The sequence below is a fragment of the Hylobates moloch genome, unplaced genomic scaffold, assembly GCF_009828535.3.
Source record: "Hylobates moloch isolate HMO894 unplaced genomic scaffold, HMol_V3 SCAFFOLD_12, whole genome shotgun sequence".
Taxonomy (NCBI): Eukaryota; Metazoa; Chordata; class Mammalia; order Primates; family Hylobatidae; genus Hylobates; species Hylobates moloch.
This window is the reverse complement of record NW_026652287.1, coordinates 21,242,657-21,262,245: the sequence shown is the minus strand read 5'-3', so window position 1 is coordinate 21,262,245 and position 19,589 is coordinate 21,242,657. Positions and strand designations below refer to the sequence as shown.

At 43.5% G+C, this 19,589-nt stretch overlaps 1 protein-coding gene across 1 annotated transcript in view; it reads left to right on the top strand.

Annotated features, from left to right (window-relative positions):
* The window catches only part of ACAD10 (acyl-CoA dehydrogenase family member 10), an 84,349-nt gene that overhangs the window by 7,443 nt on the left and 57,317 nt on the right, over positions 1-19,589 (top strand). The window contains 2 exon segments of the mRNA XM_032168657.2: positions 1,021-1,220; positions 16,363-16,511. Coding sequence (XP_032024548.1) covers positions 1,034-1,220; positions 16,363-16,511 — 336 coding nt within the window. The 5' untranslated portion in view covers positions 1,021-1,033.

The window sequence follows — 19,589 nt, the reverse complement described above, 5'->3', positions numbered from 1 at the left end:
TGCAACCTCTGCCTCCCAGGTTCAAGCAATTCTCCTACCTCAGCCTCCCAAGTAGCTGGATTACAGGCACCCAACATCATGCCCAGCTTATTTTTGTGTTTTTGAGTAGAGATGGGGTTTTGCCATGTTGGCCAGGCTGGTCTCCAACTCCTGACCTCAGGTGTTCTGCCCATCTCAGCCTCCCTAAGTGTTGAGATTACAGGCGTGTGCCACCGCGCCTGACGGGAGTAGATCTTTTAAGCCAAGTTTAGGAATTGAGAGTTTATTTTAAGGGCAATGGGGAGCCGTTGAAGGTGTTGTTTGTTTTTTGAGATGGAGTTTTGCTCTTGTTGCCCAGGCTGGAGTGCAATGGCACGATCTTGGCTCACTGCAACCTCCACCTCTTGGGTTCAAGCGATTCTCCTGCCTCAGCCTCCCGAGTAGCTGGGATTACAGGCATGTGCCACCACGCCCAGCTAATTTTGTATTTTTAGTAGAGATGGGGTTTCTCCATGTTGGTCAGGCTGGTCTCGAACTCCCAACTTCAGGTGATCCATCCGCCTTGGCCTCCCAAAGTGGTGGGATTACAGGCGTGAGCCACCACGTCTGGCCCAGATTTACAATTTTCAAAGAATACTCTGACTGGAGGGTGAAGAAAGAATTGGAGAGAGGTCTGAGAAGAGGCAAGGGTGCCAGTTAAGATCCATGGGCATGATGGTGGCAGTGAGAATGCAAAGAGGTAGATGAGATTTTCAGGAGAAAGACTTGACAGCATGGAACTAGATAGGGCGAGGTGAGGTAGAAATTGCGGAAAGTCAGAGGCGAGTCCCAGCTTTCTAGCTTGGGCAGCCGAGTGGGCGATGGAGCCCTTGACTAAGTAGCCAGGGAGGGAGGAGACACTGAGGTCAGTTGTGGGTGTGATTTGAAGTGCCTGTTGGAGATGGGTTAGAGATGTCTGGCTGGCCCCTCTGAGCTCCAGGATGGAGGCCTGGGTGGGAGGCAGTGCAGGCAAGTCACGCCCTGTGCCTTCTTCCCACATAGCCTCGGCCTCACCATGTGTGTAAGGAGCTGTTTCCAGTCCGCCTGTCTCCAGTGGGTGTGGAGGACAGCCTTCCTGAAACACAACCAGCGCAGGCACCAGGGGTCCCACCGATGGACACACCTTGGAGGCAGCACCTACAAAGCGGTGATTTTCGACGTGGGTGGAGTTCTCATTCCTTCTCCAGGGAGAGTCGCTGCAGGTGAGCTATTGATTCTGTTTCACTTTGGGGGACTAGGGTGGCGGTGGGAGAATGGAGGGTGATCGGGAAGGCAGAGGGGAACACTTGGGCAGCAGTGTGTCCCAGCAGGCCATGCTCTGGCTCGAATTCCAAGCACCACTAGGGGGCTGAGTGTCTTCGGCACATGGTTCAGCTTCTCCAAATCTTACTTTCCTCATCATTAAGTGAGCTAATGGTAGTGCCTTCCTCCTTGGGATTTGGCAGAGAGTTATCCGTGGGAAGCACTTGCTTAGCACAGTGATTGCTCAGTGCATCCTAAATTCTCAATCAATGATGAGCTGCCATGAATACTGTGATTAGAATTTAACCACCAAGGCAGGGCGCAGTGGCTGAAGCCTGTAATCTCAGCACTTTGGGAGGCCGAGGTGGAAGGGTCGTTTGAGCCCAGGAGTTCAAGACCAGCCTGAGCAACATAATGAGACCCTGTATCTGCAGAAATTTAAAAATTATCTGGGCATGATGACAGGCACCTGTAGTTCTACCTACTCAGGAGGCTGAGGTGGGAGGATCACATGAATCCAGGTGGTTGAGGCTGTAGTCAGACATGATCATGCCACTGCACTCCAGCCTGGGTAACAGAGCAAGACCCTTACTCAAAAACAAACAAAAAACCCAAAGAATTTAACCACTTTTTCTTGGGAACTGTTCTACTACTGAAATCTAGAATGCTGAAATTCCCCTTTTGATTACAGCCTTCCTCCCTTCTACCCCACTCCCTGTAAACCTGCTTCTGGACTGACAGGGTAAGGGTCAGCCCTCTGGTCTCTGGTCTTCTCTTTACCATCCCCTCTCTGGTTTTACTTCTTTTCTACTCAGTTCAGCTTTTATTAGTTAGAGTTGTTTGGGCTTCAAGCAGTAGAAAACCTAACAAAACAGTGACTGAAACAAGCTAGAAGTTTCTTTCTCTTGCACATAAAAGCCCAGGTATGTGGTCTGGAACACTGTGTGATGTGACTCTGTGGTATCAGGGACTCCGACTCTTTCTAGCATGTTGCTCTGCTGTGACTTTTCATTTCCACTCTTACCTTGTGGTCTGTCTTGGCCGTGTCACCTCCTGCTATCATATTCTCATGCCAGCCAGCAGGAAGGACAAAGGGCCAGACAGCCATCCCTCTCCTTTTGACCTTCTGTGTTGGCTGGTTGGCCAGTTCTCCATCCTAAATCAACCCAGGCACAAGTTTTCTATGCCTGCATATCTAGGCTTTCCAGCACTGCTGACCAAATTACTCAGCCGTGCGAACTGGCTGCACAAGCTAGTTTCTGAGCTCCAGCCTTAGTTGGGCCATTGGTGCTACGCCTGAGCCTCTCTGTTCCTTCACTCGTATCTCTCTGTTCCTTCACTCGTATCTCTGTCATGCTTACCTCAGGGGCTGTTCCAGACTGTCCACTCCCTCTGCTCCTTACCACCCCCAAATATTCTTGCTCTGCAGACAGCTGAATCTATTCTTTTACAAAGAACATAAAGACTAAGCCTGAGCAAGCAACACAATGAGACCCCATCTTGAGCTAGGATTGCACCACTGCACCCCAGACTGGCACAGCAGGCTTTTTTAGAGAACCTGTCTAAAAACAAAAGGCAGCGGGGAAGAACATAAAGATCACTGGACAGAAAGTTTCTTCACTTTCTCCAGAATATCTAAAGAACCAATTCACTTCTCTCCATTCCCACTGCCTACACCCTTGCCTTCTGTCACCCAAATGATGTCATCAGCCTCCTAACTCTTCCCCTGCCTCTGGCTCTCTGGATTTTACAAAATCTCCTCCCAGCTCCAGAATTACCTTTCTAAAACGTAGATCTTGCTTCTGCGCTTAGCGGCTCACACTTGTAATCTCAGCACTTTAGGAGGCCGAGGTGGGCAGATCGCTTGAGCACAGGAGTTCAAGACCATTCTGGCCAACCTGGTGAAACCTCATCTCTATGAAAAATACAAAAAGCTTACCTGGGCATGGTGGTGCATGGATGTAGTCCCAGCTACTTGAGGGGCTGTGTTGGGAGGATCTCTTTAGCCCAGGCGGTTGAGGCCGCAGTGAGCTGAGATTGCACCACAGCACTCCAGCCTGGGTGACAAAATGAGACCCTGTCACAAAATAATAAATAAATAAAATAAAAATAAAGCATAGATCTTGTTCCTTTCATCGCTGGCTTGAAAACCTTGAATGCCTGCATGTGGTCCCCTAGATTAAATCTAGAAGCTTTCGCCTGGGATTCAGGGCTCCTCTCAGTTCTAGCTTTCCTGCTGTGGACTACCTGATGCTCCCCAGGCATGCCAGGCACATTTGCATGTTTGTGCCTTTGCAGGCTGTGTTTCCTCCCTGCCTCCTCTGCCTGTTCAAATCCTACTGATGCTTTTAATGGCAAATTTAAGGGGATATTATTCAGCAATGACTGGAATCTTTTGAACACTCAGTAAATCTCATGGTTGTTACTAACTTCAAGAGTCCTCTTCTGTCAAGACTTCTCCAACCTCATTTGCAACCTGGGCAGAATGTTCCTGGATAGCCAATTCCCATGTAAGTTTCACCTTCACCGAGACATTTTAGTTTGCAGTGGAATGTGTTCATGTCTCCTCTATGGGGCTCTTGGATTCCAGGACCCCGGATCTGGGATTTCTTCACTTCACTGTTAGCTCTGAAGGCTGGCTCAGTCATTCAGGAAATGTTTGATGGGTAGGTATGTGAACAAAATAGTGATGCCTTCTACTTTGTCTTTTGCTTGACTGGAGCTTCTAATGTTATTTATTTCAAATGAACCATATCAAGGGTCATTTGATAAGAATATACTAGAATTGGCCAGGTGCGGTGGCTCACGCCTGTAATCTTAGCATTTTGGGAGGACGAGATGGGCGGATCACTTGAGGTCATGAGTTTGAGACCAGCCTGGCCAACATGGCAAAACCCTGTCTCTACTAAAAATACAAAAATAAGCGGGCCATGGTGGTGGGCACCTGCAATCACAGCTACTCTGGAGGCTGAGCAGGGAGAATCACTTGAACCTGGGAAACAGAGGTTGCAGTGAGCTGAGATCACACCATTGCACTGCAGCTTGGGAGACAGAGCAAGACTCTGTCTCAAAAAAAAAAAATAAAAAAAAAAAATAAATAAAAAATATATATATATATATATACACACACACTAGAATTACTGTACTGTACTATTTTTTTTTCTTGAGATGGGATTGCACTCTGTTTCCTAGGCTGGAGTGCAGTGGTACAATCATGGCTCACTGCAGCCTGAAACTCCTGGGCTCAAGCAATCCTGCCTCAGGCTCCCAAGTAGCTGGGACTACAGGTGTTCGCCACTATGCCTAATTTTTGTTTTTTATAGAGACGGGGTCTTGCCATGTTGCTCAAGCTAGTGTCGAACTCATGGGCTCAAGTGATGCTCCTGCCTTGGCCTCTTGAGTCATTGGAATTACAGGTGTGAGTTACTATGCCTCACCTGCTGTCTGTTTTTATATGGCCTGTCAGCCAAGAATGACTTTTATGTTTTGTAATACGTAATTGAAAAATATCAAAACAAGAATAATATTTTGTGACATGTGAAAATTATGTGAAATTCACATTTCAATGTCCATAAAAATGAAATTTTTTAGAAAACTGTCTTGCCCATTTGTTTACATATTGTCCGTGACTGCTTTTGCCCTGTACTGGCAGAGTTGAGTATTTTCAACAGGGTCTGCAATGCTTTCAAAGCCTAAAATATTTACCATCTGGCCCTTTTCAGAAAAGCCTGATTTAAGCTGTTAGTTTACTGTAAAATTAGTACACACAACAAATAATTCAAAGTATAGCCCAAACATTTTAGTTTTTTATTTTTTATTTTACTTTATTTTTCTCCAAAAATGCATTTTCAGACCAAAGCTCAGACACTTTAAGATTGAATTTAGGCCAGGCACAGTAGCTCACACCTGTAATCCCAGCATTTTGGGAGGCCAAGGCGAGTGGATCACGAGGTCAGGAGATTGAAACCATCCTGGCTAACATGGTGAAACCCCATCTCTACTAAAAATACAAAAAATTACCTGGATGTGGTGGCAGGTGCCTGTGGTCCCAGCTACTTGGGAGGCTGAGGCAGGAGAATGGCGTGCACCCAGGAGGCGGAGCTTGCAATGAGCCTAGATGGCACCACTGCACTCCAGCCTGGGTGACAGAGTGAGACTCCGTCTCAAAAAAAAAAAAAAAAAGTTGGGCATGGTGGTCCATGCCTGTAATCCCAGATGCTCAGGAGGCTGAGGCAGGAGAATCGCTGGAACTCGGGAGGCAGAGGTTGCAGTGAGCCAAGATAACACCACTGCACTCCAGCCTGGGTGACAGATCAAGACTTCGTCTTGGAAAAAAAAAACAAAAAACTGAATTCAGAGGGTATAATGATTTTGAAACTTCAAAATGTTTGACTTTAAAATTTTTGTTAGTGTGATAGATGAAAATTCCATCTTTGTGGTCTCTTTTCTTTTCCTTTTTTTTTTTTTTTGAGACAGAGCATCATTCTGTTGCCCAGGCTGAAGTGCAGTGGCGTGATCTTGGCTCACTGCAACCTCCATCTCCGGGTTCAAGCAATTCTCATGCCTCAGCCTCCCAAGAAGCTGGTATTACAGGTGTGTGCCACCATGCTCAGCTAATTTTTGTATTTTTAGTAGAGACAGAGTTTCGCCATGTTGACCAGGTTGGTCTCTTTTTTTTTTTTTTTTTTTGGAGACATAGTCTCGCTCTCTGTTGCCCAGGTTGGAGTACAGTGATACTATCTCGGCTCACTGCAAGCTCCGCCTCCCGGGTTCACACCATTCTCCTGCCTCAGCCTCCCGAAGTAGCTGGGACTACAGGCGCCTACCACCATGCCCTGCTAATTTTTTGTGTTTTTAGTAGAGACAGGTTTCACTGTGTTAGCCAGGGTGATCTCAATCTCCTGACCTCGTGGTCCACCCGCCTTGGCCTCCCAAAGTGCTGGGGTTATAGGCGTAAGCCACTGGGCCTGGCTTTTTTTTTTTCTGTTATTTTAATGTTCATTTGCCTGATTGCGACTGAGGTTGCACCTTTTTTTATGTTAATTATTATTATTATTTTTTTTAATTTTATTATTATTATACTTTAAGTTTTAGGGTACATGTGCACAACGTGCAGGTTTGTTACATATGTATACATGTGCAATGTTGGTGTGCTGCACCCATTAACTCGTCATTTAGCATTAAGTATATCTCGTAATGCTGTCCCTCCCCCGTCCCCCACCCCACAACAGTCCCCGATGTGTGATGTTCCCCTTCCTGTGTCCATGTGTTCTCATTGTTCAATTCCCACCTATGAGTGAGAACATGCAGTGTTTGGCTTTTTGTCCTTGCGATAGTTTGCTGAGAATGATGGTTTCCAGCTTCATCCGTGTCCCTACAAAGGACATGAACTCATCATTTTTTATGGCTGCATAGTATTCTATGGTGTATATGTGCCACATTTTCTTAATCCAGTCTATCATTGTTGGACATTTGGGTTGGTTCCAAGTCTTTGCTATTGTGAATAGTGCCGCAATAAACATACGTGTGCATGTGTCTTTATAGCAGCATGATTTATAGTCCTTTGGGTATATACCCAGTAATGGGATGGCTGGGTCAAATGGTATTTCTAGTTCTAGATCCCTGAGGAATCACCACACCGACTTCCACAATGGTTGAACTAGTTTACAGTCCCACCAACAGTGTAAAAGTGTTCCTGTTTCTCCACATCCTCTCCAGCACCTGTTGTTTCCTGACTTTTTAATGATGGCCATTCTAACTGGTGTGAGATGGTATCTCATTGTGGTTTTGATTTGCATTTCTCTGATGGCCAGTGATGATGAGCATTGTTTCATGTGTTTTTTGGCTGCATAAATGTCTTCTTTTGAGAATTGTCTGTTCATATCCTTTGCCCACTTGTTGATGGGGTTATTTTTTTCTTGTAAATTTGTTTGAGTTCATTGTAGATTCTGGATATTAGCCCTTTGTCAGATGAGTAGGTTGCAAAAATTTTCTCCCATTCTGTAGGTTGCCTGTTCACTCTGATGGTAGTTTCTTTTGCTGTGCAGAAGCTCTTTAGTTTAATTAGATCCCATTTGTCCATTTTGGTTTTTGTTGCCATTGCTTTTGGTGTTTTAGACATGAAGTCCTTGCCCATGCCTATGTCCTGAATGGTATTGCCTAAGTTTTCTTCTAGGGTTTTTATGGTTTTAGGTCTAACATGTAAGTCTTTAATCCATCTTGAATTAATTTTTGTATAAGGTGTAAGGAAGGCATCCAGTTTCAGCTTTCTACATATGGCTAGCCAGTTTTCCCAGCACCATTTATTAAATAGGGAATCCTTTCCCCATTTCTTGTTTTTGTCAGGTTTGTCAAAGATCAGATAGTTGTAGATATGTGGCATTATTTCTGAGGGCTCTGTTCTGTTCCATTGGTCTATATCTCTGTTGTGGTACCAGTACCATGCTGTTTTGGTTACTGTAGCCTTGTAGTATAGTTTGAATTCAGGTAGTGTGATGCCTCCAGCTTTGTTCTTTTGGCTTAGGATTGACTTGGCAATGCAGGCTCTTTTTTGGTTCCATTATGAACTTTAAAGTCGTTTTTTCCAATTCTGTGAAGAAAGTCATTGGTAGCTTGATGGGGATGGCATTGAATCTATAAATTACCTTGTGTAGTATGGCCACTTTCACAATATTGATTCTTCCTACCCATGAGCATGGAATGTTCTTCCATTTGTTTGTATCTTCTTTTATTTCATTGAGCAGTGGTTTGTAGTTCTCCTTGAAGAGGTCCTTCACATCCCTTGTAAGTTGGATTCCTAGGTATTTTATTCTCTTTGAAGCAATTGTGAATGGGAGTTCACTCATGATTTGGCTCTCTGTCTGTTATTGGTGTATAAGAATGCTTGTGATTTTTGCACATTGATTTTGTATTCTGAGACTTTGCTGAAGTTGTTTATCAGCTTAAGGAGATTTTGGGCTGAGATGATGGGGTTTTCTAGATATACAATCATGTCATCTGCAAACAGGGACAATTTGACTTCCTCTTTTCCTAATTGAATACCCTTTATTTCCTTCTCCTGCCTGATTGCCCTGGCCAGAACTTCCAACACTATGTTGAATAGGAGTGGTGAGAGAGGGCATCCCTGTCTTGTGCCGGTTTTCAAAGGGAATGCTTCCAGTTTTTGTCCATTCAGTATGATATTGGCTGTGGGTCTGTCATAGATAGCTCTTATTATTTTGAGATATGTCCCATCAATACCTAATTTATTGAGAGTTTTTAGCATGAAGGGTTGTTGAATTTTGTGAAAGGCCTTTTCTGCATCTATTGAGATAATCATGTGGTTTTTGTCTTTGGTTCTGTTTATATGCTGGATTACGTTTATTGATTTTCATATGTTGAACCAGCCTTGCATCCCAGGGATGAAGCCCACTTGATCATGGTGGATAAGCTTTTTGATGTGCTGCTGGATTCGGTTTGCCAGTATTTTATTGAGGGTTTTTGCATCAATGTTCATCAAGGATATTGGTCTAAAATTCTCTTTTTTTGTTGTGTCTCTGCCAGGCTTTGGTATCAGGATGATGCTGGCCTCATAAAATGAGTTAGGGAGGATTCCCCCTTTTTCATTTATTGGAATAGTTTCAGAAGGAATGGTACCAGCTCCTCCTTGTACCTCTGGTAGAATTCTGCTGTGAATCCATCTGGTCCTGGACTTTTTTTGGTTGGTAAGCTATTAAATGTTGTCTCAATTTCAGAGCCTGTTATTGGTCTATTCAGAGATTCAACTTCTTCCTGGTTTAGTCTTGGGAGGGTGTATGTGTTGACGAATTTATCCATTTCTTCTAGATTTTCTGGTTTATTTGCATAGAGGTGTTTATAGTATTCTCTGATGGTAGTTTGTATTTCTGTGGGATCGGTGGTGATATCCCCTTTGTCATTTTTCATTGCGTCTATTTGATTCTTCTCTCTTTTCTTCTTTATTAGTCTTGCTAGCAGTCTATCAATTTTGTTGATCTTTTCAAAAAACCAGCTCCTGGATTCATTGATTTTTTGAAGAGTTTTTTGTGTCTCTATTTCCTTCAGTTCTGCTCTGATCTTAGTTATTTCTTGCCTTTTTCTAGCTTTTGAATGTGTTTGCTCTTGCTTCTTTAGTTGTTTTAATTGTGATGTTAGGGTGTCAATTTTGGATCTTTCCTGCTTTCTCTTGTGGGCCTTTAGTGCTATAAATTTCCCTCTACACACTGCTTTGAATGTGTCCCGGAGATTCTGGTATGTTGTGTCTTTGTTCTCATTGGTTTCAAAGAACAGCTTTATTTCTGCCTTCATTTTGTTATGTACCCAATAGTCATTCAGGAGCAGGTTGTTCAGTTTCCATGTAGTTGAGCGGTTTTGAGTGAGTTTCTTAATCCTGAGTTCTAGTTTGATTGCACTGTGGTCTGAGAGACAGTTTGTTATAATTTCTGTTCTTTTACATTTGCTGAGGAGTGCTTTACTTCCAACTATGTGGTCAGTTTTGGAATAGGCGTGGTGTGGTGCTGAAAAGAATGTATATTCTGTTGATTTGGGGTGGAGAGTTCTGTAGATGTCTATTAGGTCTGCTTGGTGCAGAGCTGAGTTCAATTCCTGGATATCCTTGTTAACTTTCTGTCTGATTGATCTGTCTAATGTTGACAGTGGGGTGTTAAAGTCTCCCATTATTATTGTGTGGGTGTCTAAGTCTCTTTGTAGGTCACTAAAGACTTGTTTTATGAATCTGGGTGCTCCTGTATTGGGTGCATATATATTTAGGATACTCAGCTCTTCTTGTTGAATTGATCCCTTTACTATTATGTAATGGCCTTGTCTCTTTTGATCTTTGTTGGTTTAAAGTCTGTTTTATCTGAGACTAGGATTGCAACCCCTGCATTTTTTTGTTTTCCATTTGCTTGGTAGATCTTCCTCCATCCCTTTATTTTGAGCCTATGTGTGTCTCTGCACGTGAGATGAGTTTCCTGAATACAGCACACTGATGGGTCTTGACTCTTTACCCAGTTTGCCAGTCTGTGTCTTTTAATTGGAGCATTTAGCCCATTTACATTTAAGGTTAATATTGTTATGTGTGAATTTGATCCTGTCATTATGATGTTAGCTGGTTATTTTGCTCGTTAGTTGATGCAGTTTCTTCCTAGCCTTGGTGGTCTTTACAATTAGGCATGTTTTTGCAGTGGCTGGTACCGGTTGTTCCTTTCCACGTTTAGTGCTTCCTTCAGGAGCTCTTTTAGGGCAGGCCTGGTGGTGACAAAATCTCTCAGCATTTGCTTGTCTGTAGAGTATTTTATTTCTCCTTCACTTATGAAGCTTAGTTTGGCTGGATATGAAATTCTGGGTTGAAAATTCTTTTCTTTAAGACTGTTGAATATCGGCCCCCACTCTCTTCTGGCTTGTAGAGTTTCGGCTAAGAGATCCACTGTTAGTCTGATGGGCTTCCCTTTGTGGGTAACCTGACCTTTCTCTCTGGCTGCCCTTAACATTTTTTCCTTCATTTCAACTTTGGTGAATCTGACAATTATGTGTCTTGGAGTTGCTCTTCTCAAGGAGTATCTTTGTGGCATTCTCTGTATTTCCTGAATTTGAATGTTGGCCTGCCTTGCTAGATTGGGGAAGTTCTCCTGGATGATATCCAGCAGAGTGTTTTCCAACTTGGTTCCATTCTCCCCATCACTTTCAGGTACACCAATCAGACGTAGGTTTGGTCTTTTCACATAGTCCCATATTTCTTGGAGGCTTTGTTTGTTTCTTTTTATTCTTTTTCCTCTAAACTTCTCTTCTTGCTTCATTTCATTCATTTGATCTTCCATCACTGATACCCTTTCTTCCAGTTGATCGAATCGGCTACTGAGGCTTGTGCATTCGTCACGTAGTTCTCGTGCTGTGGTTTTCAGCTCCATCAGGTCTTTTAAGGACTTCTCTGCATTGGTTATTCTAGTTAGCCATTCGTCTAATTTTTTTTCAAGGTTTTTAACTTCTTTGCCATGGGTTCGAACTTCCTCCTTGAGTTCGGAGTAGTTTGATCGTCCGAAGCCTTCTTCTCTCAACTCATCAAAGTCATCCTCCATCCAGCTTTGTTCCATTGCTGGTGAGGAGCTGTGTTCCTTTGGAGGAGAAGAGGTGCTCTGATTTTTAGAGTTTCCAGTTTTTCTGCTCTGTTTTTTCCCCATCTTTGTGGTTTTATCTACCTTTGGTCTTTGATGATGGTGACGTACAGATGAGGTTTTGATGTGGATGTCCTTTCTGTTTGTTAGTTTTCCTCCTAACAGTCAGGACCCTCAGCTGCAGGTCTGTTGGAGTTTGCTGGAGGTCCACTCCAGACCCTGTTTGCCTGGGTATCAGCAGTGGAGGCTGCAGAACAGCGGATATTGGTGAACAGCAAATGTTGCTGCCTGATCGTTCCTCTGGAGGTTTTGTCTCAGAGGAGTACCCAGCCGTGTGAGGTGTCAGTCCACCCCTACTAGGGGGTGCCTCCCAGTTAGGCTACTCGGGTGTCAGGGACCCACTTGAGGAGGCAGTCTGCCCATTCTCAGATCTCAAGCTGCATGCTGGGAGAACCACTACTCTCTTCAAAGCTATCAGACAGAGAGTCGGAGTTTCACTCTGTCACCCAGGCTAGAGTGCAGTGCTGTGATCTCAGCTCACTGTAACCTCTGCCTCCCTGGTTCAAGCTATTCTCCTTGCTCAGCCTCTCAAGTAGCTGGGACTACAGGCATGCACCACCACACCTAGCTAATTTTTTGTATGTTTTTAGTAGAGATGGGATTTCACCATGTTGGCCAGGCTGGTTTTGAACTCCTGACCTGAAGTGACCTGCCTGCCTCAGGGTTCCAAAGTGCTGGGATTATAGGCACAAGCCACCGCATCGGGCCATTTTTTTTTAATTTATTTTTTATTTTTTAGAGAGCGTCTTGCTGTATTGCCCAGGCTGTCAGGCTGGTCTCAAACTCCTAGTCTCAAGTGATTCTCCTGCCTGTTGAGTAGTGAGCCTTTTTTTTTTTTTTTTTTTAATTGGTCATTCAGTTTTTCTGTGAATTGCTCACTTTTCTTGTTGATTTTCAGTAAACCTTTTTTTTTTTTTTTTTTGAGACAGAGTTTTGCTCTTGTTGCCCAGGCTGGAATGTAATGGCGCAATCTTGGCTCACCAGGCTCCGCCTCCCAGGTTCAAGTGATTCTCCTGCCTCAGCCTCCTGAGTAGCTGGGATTACAGGCATGCACCACCACCCCTGGCTAATTTTGTATTTTTGGTAGAGACAGGGTTTCTCCATGTTGGTCAGGCTAGTCTCGAACTCCCTACCTCAGGTGATCCACCCGCCTTGGCCTCCCAAAATGCTGGGATTACAGGCATGAGCCACTGCGCCCGGCCAGTAATAACCTTTTATCTGTTATATCACTTGCAAATATTTTCTTCCTTTTATGCCTTGTCTTTTGATTTTATTGATAATGCTTTTAGCTGTACCAAAGTTTTGTTTTTCTTTCTTTCTTTGTTTCTTTTTTTTTTTTTTTTTTTGAGACAGAATTTCACTCTGCCACTCAGGCTAGAGTGCAGTGGAGTGACTTCGGCTCACTGCAACCTCTGCCTCCCAGGCTCAAGCTATCCTCCCACCTTAGCCTCACAGGTAGCTGCACTACAGGCTCACACCACCACACCTGGCTAATTTTTGTATTTTTAGTAGAGATGGGTTTTCACCATGTTGCCCAGGCTGGCCTTGAACTTGGGAGCGTAAACAATCCGCCCACCTCTGCCTCTGCCTCCCAGAGTGCTGGGATTTTAGCCATGAGTCACCACGCCCAGCCTTCTATATTGTTTTCTCAGTTTTAGAATTTTGTTTTTCTGACTTGGGTATTTACTGTATTGGGAATTTGTTTTGTGATGGCCTGAAAGATGATTTAATTCGTTTTTTTTTTTTCTTTTTTTTTGAGACAGAGTCTCGCTGTCGCCCAGGCTGGAGTGCAGTGGCGCGATCTCGGCTCACTGCTGGCTCCGCCCCCCGGGGTTCACGCCATTCTCCTGCCTCAGCCTCCCGCATAGCTGGGACTGCAAGCGCCCGCCACCTCGCCCGGCTAATTTTTTGTATTTTTAGTAGAAACGGGGTTTCACCGTGTTAGCCAGGATGGTCTCGATCTCCTGATCTCGTGATCCTCCCGCCTCGGCCTCCCAAAGTGCTAGGATTACAGGCGTGAGCCACCGCGCCCGGCCAAGATGATTTAATTTAATTTTTATTCCATATTGAAACCTAGTTATGCCAACCCCGTTTATTGAATAGTCACTGCTAAAGAGCATAAAATACAGAGAAAATTTCCTGCTGCCACCTCGACCCTTTCCCAGTTGGTTCCAGACTTCAGTGGTTATCATTGTGAAAAGTTTCTTGTTTATTTTTGAAAAATTGCCTGTGGGGGGGGGGGGGGGGGGTGGGAGGGTCATATACAAATTGGATCATATGCTGTAGACTGTTCCATAGCTTTTTTTGGCTCAGTATGATATTTTGCCATCTTTTTCATATCAGTTGGCATATGTGTAGGATCTAGTTTGGAGGTTAGTAAACTTTTTCTATAAAGGGCTAGACATGGTGGATGTGATGGCTTATGCCTACGATCCCAGCACTTTGGGAGGCCGAAGTGGAAGATTGTTTGACACCAGGAGTTTGAGACTAGCCTGGGCAACATAGTGAGATCCCCATTTCTACAAAAAATAAAAAAATTAGCTGGGCATGGTAGCACGCATCTGTAATCCCAGCTACTCAGGAGGCTAAGGCAGAAGGATCACTTGATCCTGGGAGCTTGAGGCTGCAGTGGGCCATGACTGTGCCACAGCACCCCAGCCTGGGCAACAGCAAGACCCCATCTTAAAAAAAAAATAAAGAAGGGCTAGATAGGCTTTGTGAGCCATACTCTCAGTCACAACTATTAATTTCTACCATTGCAGCAGGAAAGCAATAATAGACAATAGTAAACAAGTGTGGTTGTGTTCCAATAAGACTTTATTTACGAAAATAGGTAGAGCCAGGCATGCTAGTGTGTGCCTGTAGTTCTAGCTACTAGGGAGGCTGAGGTGGAGGTTCATTTGAGCCCAAGAGTTTGAGGCCAGCCTGGGCAACACAGCAAGACCCCATCTCTTAAAAAAATAGGAGACAGATTTGGCCCCAAGCCATATTTTGCTGACCTTTGGGCAAGTTTATATGTTTTAACATCTGTGTGGTATTGCGTTATATGAATATATCATAATTGATGTAATAAGCACCTTATTAATATACATTTAACTTTTCTAGTTCTTTTTATTATGAGCAATTCTGCACAAACAGAATTGTACATAACCTTTGCTTACTTTCATAAATATATATGGAAGAAATTTCTGAAAGTAGAATCACTACGTCAAATGCATGTGCATTTCAGATTTTGACAGAAATTATCAAATTGCTGTCTGCAGAGGTTGTGCTTGTTTACGCTCCCGTCAACAGCATATGATGGTGCCGGTTTCCTCACATGCTTGCCAACTCCGGGACTGTGAAAAATGCTATATGCTTTAGCTCTAAAATTAAAGAAGTATTTTTTGGATTGAGTTTTAAAAGTCTTGTTATTTTCAAAGGACATATACCAGATTGTTAACATTGGTTATTTCTGAACGATAGGATTGCTTGTCCTTTTACTTTCCTTCCTTCCTTCCTTCCTTCCTTCCTTCCTTCCTTCCTTCCTTCCTTCCTCTTCTTTTTTTTTTTAAGAGATGGGGTCTTGCTCTGCGTCCCCAGGCTGCAGTTTGGTGGCACCATCATAGCTCACTGCAGCCTCAAACTCCTGGGCTTAAGCGATCCTTCCACTTCAGTTTCCCGAGTAGCTAGAATTACAGGTGCAACCCACCACGCCAAGCTAATTTTTAAATTTTTTCTAGAGACAGGGTTTAATCATGTGGCCCAGGCTGGTATCAGATTCCTAGCCTCAAGTGATCCTCCCATTTTGGCCTCCCAAAGTGCTGGGATTATAGGTGTGAGCTACTGCACTCAGCCTACTTTCTTTTGTATAGCTTTCTATGAAATATATTGTCTGAAAAATTTTCAATGCACAGACACTACTTTATCAGAAAAAAACAACAAAGGCGTTTTAATTCCAAAACAAAAGCTATATGTAAAGTGTATTTTGTCTTAGATATATAATTATGAATGTTGTATGTACATATTTGCCCCCAGCATCTGTATTATAGACAGAAAAAGCAACTGTGGATGAGGAGAAACAATCCTTGTACAAATGTTCCTAGTATTCTGCAGATGCTGATGCTGATCCATCCACTGCCTTAGCTCTTTGTGGACAGAAATTTCCTTCTTGGCCAGGCACAGTGGCTCACACCTGTAATCCCAGCACCTTGGGAGGCCCGAGGCAGGCAGATCATCTGAGGTCAGGAGTTTGAGATCAGCCTGGCCAACATGGCAAAACCCTGTCTCTACTGAAAATACAGAAATTAGCCAGGCTTGGTGGCGCATGCCTGTAATCCCAGCTACTTGGGGGCGCTGAGGCACGAGAATCAGCTGAACCTGTGAGGTGGAGGTTGCAATGAGCTGAGATTGTACCACTGCACTCTAGCCTGGGTGACTGAGTAAGGCTTTTTCTGAAAAAAAGAAGAAATTTCCTTCCTTATCCACAAAGACAGCATTTCAGGCGAACATTTCAGTGTACTCACTCCATGCTGTGAAGAATTACTATAGCTTATAGAAGGAAGGGCATGTTTTGGGGGCCACCAGGATCTGGCTTATTCCTTCACGTGCTTCCATAGTCTCTGCCAGGTCCAGTTAAGTGACCTAACATATGGTCCAGTGAATATGAGACCAAGGAAGAAAATTCATCATGCAGTGCCCGGAGTCCTCTCAAGCAACCACTAAGGATTTGATGCTTCACGGCAGTGTGCTCTCTGTCGTACACATTAGCATTGCTCTTCCTCTGCGGGTCTAAGGTTGAGATTTTGCATTTCGTGAATGTCTGCAAATTTCCAACAGCATCCACCCTGGCAGTACAGCGAGGCTGTAGGAACTGGTATGGTAATTTTCCTGAGCTCCCTAAACCCCAGCGTGTGTCAATGTATTCCACTTTTGCATATTTTACTTCCTATAGAATGGGAGGTACAGAATCGTATCCCTTCTGGAACTATATTAAAGGCCTTCATGGAAGGTGGTGAAAATGGGCCCTGGATGAGATTTATGAGAGCAGAAATAACAGCAGAGGGTTTTTTACAAGAATTTGGGAGACTTTGCTCTGAAATGGTGAGTGATAAACATACCTACATTTCCATATTTTTCTTTTTGCCTTGAGTAGTGGTTGCAACGTTCATGTATAAGTTAGTTAAACTGAAAATAAAGTGAAACCTAATAACCCATTACATGTTTTAAAGTTATTTCTTAGGCCAGGTGCAGTGGCTCATGCTTATAATCCCAGCACTTTAGGAGGCCCAGGGGGTGGATCATCTGAGGTCAGGAGTTCAAGACTAGCCTGGCTAACATGGTGAAACCCCGTTTCTACTAAAAATACAAAAAATTAGCCGGCTGTGGTGGCACACACCTATAATCCCAGCTATTTGGGAGGCTGAGGCAGGAGAATTGCTTGAACCTCGGGGTAGAGGTTGCAGTGAGCTATCATGCCATTGCACTCCAACTTGAGCAACAAGAGCGAAACTGTCTCAAAAAAAATAATAATAAAGTTATTTTTTTCACCCCTAGGTGTTCAATGTTCAATTCATATATGAATAACTAAAAATATTCTTAGCCGGGCATGGTGGCTCACGCCTGTAACTTCAGCACTTTGGGAGGTTGAGACAGGAGAAGTGTTTGAACTCTGGAGTTTGAGACCAGCTTAGGCAACATAGCCAGACCTCATCTCTATAAAAAATAAAAAAAATTAGCCAGGCATAGTGGTGCACACCTGTGGTCCCAGCTATTCAGGAGGCTGAGGCTTGAGCCCTAGAGACTGAGACTTCAGTGAGCCATGACCATGCCACTGCACTCTAGCCTGGGCAACATAACAAGACTCTGTCTCAAAAAAAAAAAAAAAAAAAATTCTTTACTAAGTTCCTCCAGTGTATATTTTTTTAATGTTTTCTGGTGTATTATAAAGGATATTATGAAGGATACAAATGAACAGCCAGATGACAAGATACCTGGGGGCAAAAGTTTTAGAGCCACTGTGCCCTTTCTGGGCCTGCCACCCTCCTCCCAGCACCTGCATGCATTCAACAACCTGAAAGCTCCCCTCTAATAGATACTAAAACAGGAGCTGTCTACATAATGGCTTTGATAAAAAAGCTTATTTAAAGCAATAATAATATTGAACATTTTTTCTGTACTGTGCACTGTTCTAAGCTCTTGATATAACTCATGTAACCGTAATAGCTCTACTAAAATACAATTTAAAATATAGTAAGAAAAGTTCTGTAGGTAGATGGTGGTGATGGTGATGGTTGCACGACAACACGACTGTACTTAATGCCACTGCACTGTGTACTTAAAAATGGTCGAGTGCGGTGGCTCACGCCTGTAATCCCAGCATTTTGGGAGGCCAAGGTGGGCGGATCACCTGAGGTCAGGAGTTCAAGACCAGCCTGGCCAACATGGTGAAACCCCGTCTCTTCTAAAAATACAAAATTTAGCCAGGCGTGGTGGTGGGCATCTGTAATCCCAGCTACCTGGGAGGCTGAGGCAGGAGAATTCCTTGAATCCGGGAGGCAGAGGTTACAGTGAGCTGGGATCGAGATCACACCACTGCACTCCAGCCTGGGTGACAGAGTAAGACTCCATCTCAAAAAAAAAAAAAAAAAGGGTTAAAATGGTAAACTTTGTGTTACATATATTTTCCACAATTTTTATATATATATATATAAATAAACATATATGTGTATATATAATAGTAAACTTTGAAAACATTATGCAAAGTGAAACAAGCCAGTCAAAAAAGACTGCATGGTGTATGATTCCATCTGTGTAAAATGTCCAGAATAGGCAAACCCATAGAGATAGAAAGTAGATTGGTGGTTTTCTAGTACAAGGAGACTTTGGGGGAAATGAGGAGTGACTGTTAATGGATACGGTTTACTCTTTTTTTTTTTTTTTTTTTTTATTTTTTTTTTGAGACAGTCTCGCTCTGTCACCGAGGCTGGAGTGCAGTGGAGCGATCTCGGCTCACTGCAACCTCTGCCTCCCGGGTTCAGGCGATTCTCCTGCCTCAGCCTCCCGAGTAGCTGGGACTACAGGCATGCGCCACCAGCCCCAGCTAATTTTTGTATTTTTAGTAGAGACGGGGTTTCACCATGTTGGCCAGGATGGTCTCGATCTCTTGACCTTGTGATCCACCCACCTTGGCCTCCCAAAGTGCTGGGATTACAGGCGTGAGCCACCATGCCTGGCTGGTTTGCTCTTTAGAGTAATGAAAATGTCCTAAAATTGATGGCAGTGATGGTTGCACAACTTTGTAAATATATTAAAAACCATTGAATTGTACTCTTTAAATAGGTGACTTGCATGGCATGTGAATTATATTTCAGTAAAGCTGTTCTAAAATCTGTGTGTGTATATGTATATATAAAATAGCAGACTTGCCTTTGCACATTTTGAAATGTGATAATATAAGTTTTTTTTTTTTTTTCTTTTTTTGAGACGGAGTCTTGCTCTGTTGCCCAGGCTGGAGTGCAGTGGCATGATCTCGGCTCACTGCAACCTCCATCTCCTGGGTTCAAGCTATTCTCCTGCCTCCGCCTCTTGAGTAGCTGGGACTACAGGTGCATGCCACCACGCCTGACTAATTTTTTGCATTTTTAGTAGAGATGGGGTTTCACCATGTTAGCCAGGATGGTCTCAATCTCCTGACCTCGTGATCTGCCTGCCTCAGCCTCCCAAAGTGCTGGGATTACAGGCATGAGCCACCGCGCCCGGCCTTATAAGAGTTTTCAAAACCCACACAGATTGAATTTAAAAACAAGAAAAAAATTGATCAGAAACTAAAGTTCATAATGGTGATACTGAGGCAATACAAAAAGCATTAAATGACTTCTCAATCATTAAAAATTAAATTATATATACTTCATATACTTTTAGAGTTCACTGTATCCTTTTATGATATGCTGGTTTTTTTTTTTTCAACTAGCAATCCATGAGCAGAATAAAGAATTCATTTAATTGTAGTATTGATATAAATAGCTCCATTCCCTACTCTGTTGCTCAGGCTGGAGTGCAATGGCTTGATTTATAGCTCACTGCAGCCCCAATCTCCCAGGCTGAAGCCATCCTCCCACCTCAGCCTCCTGAGTAGCTGGGACCACAGGTATGTGCCACCAAGCCTGGCTAAGTTAAAAA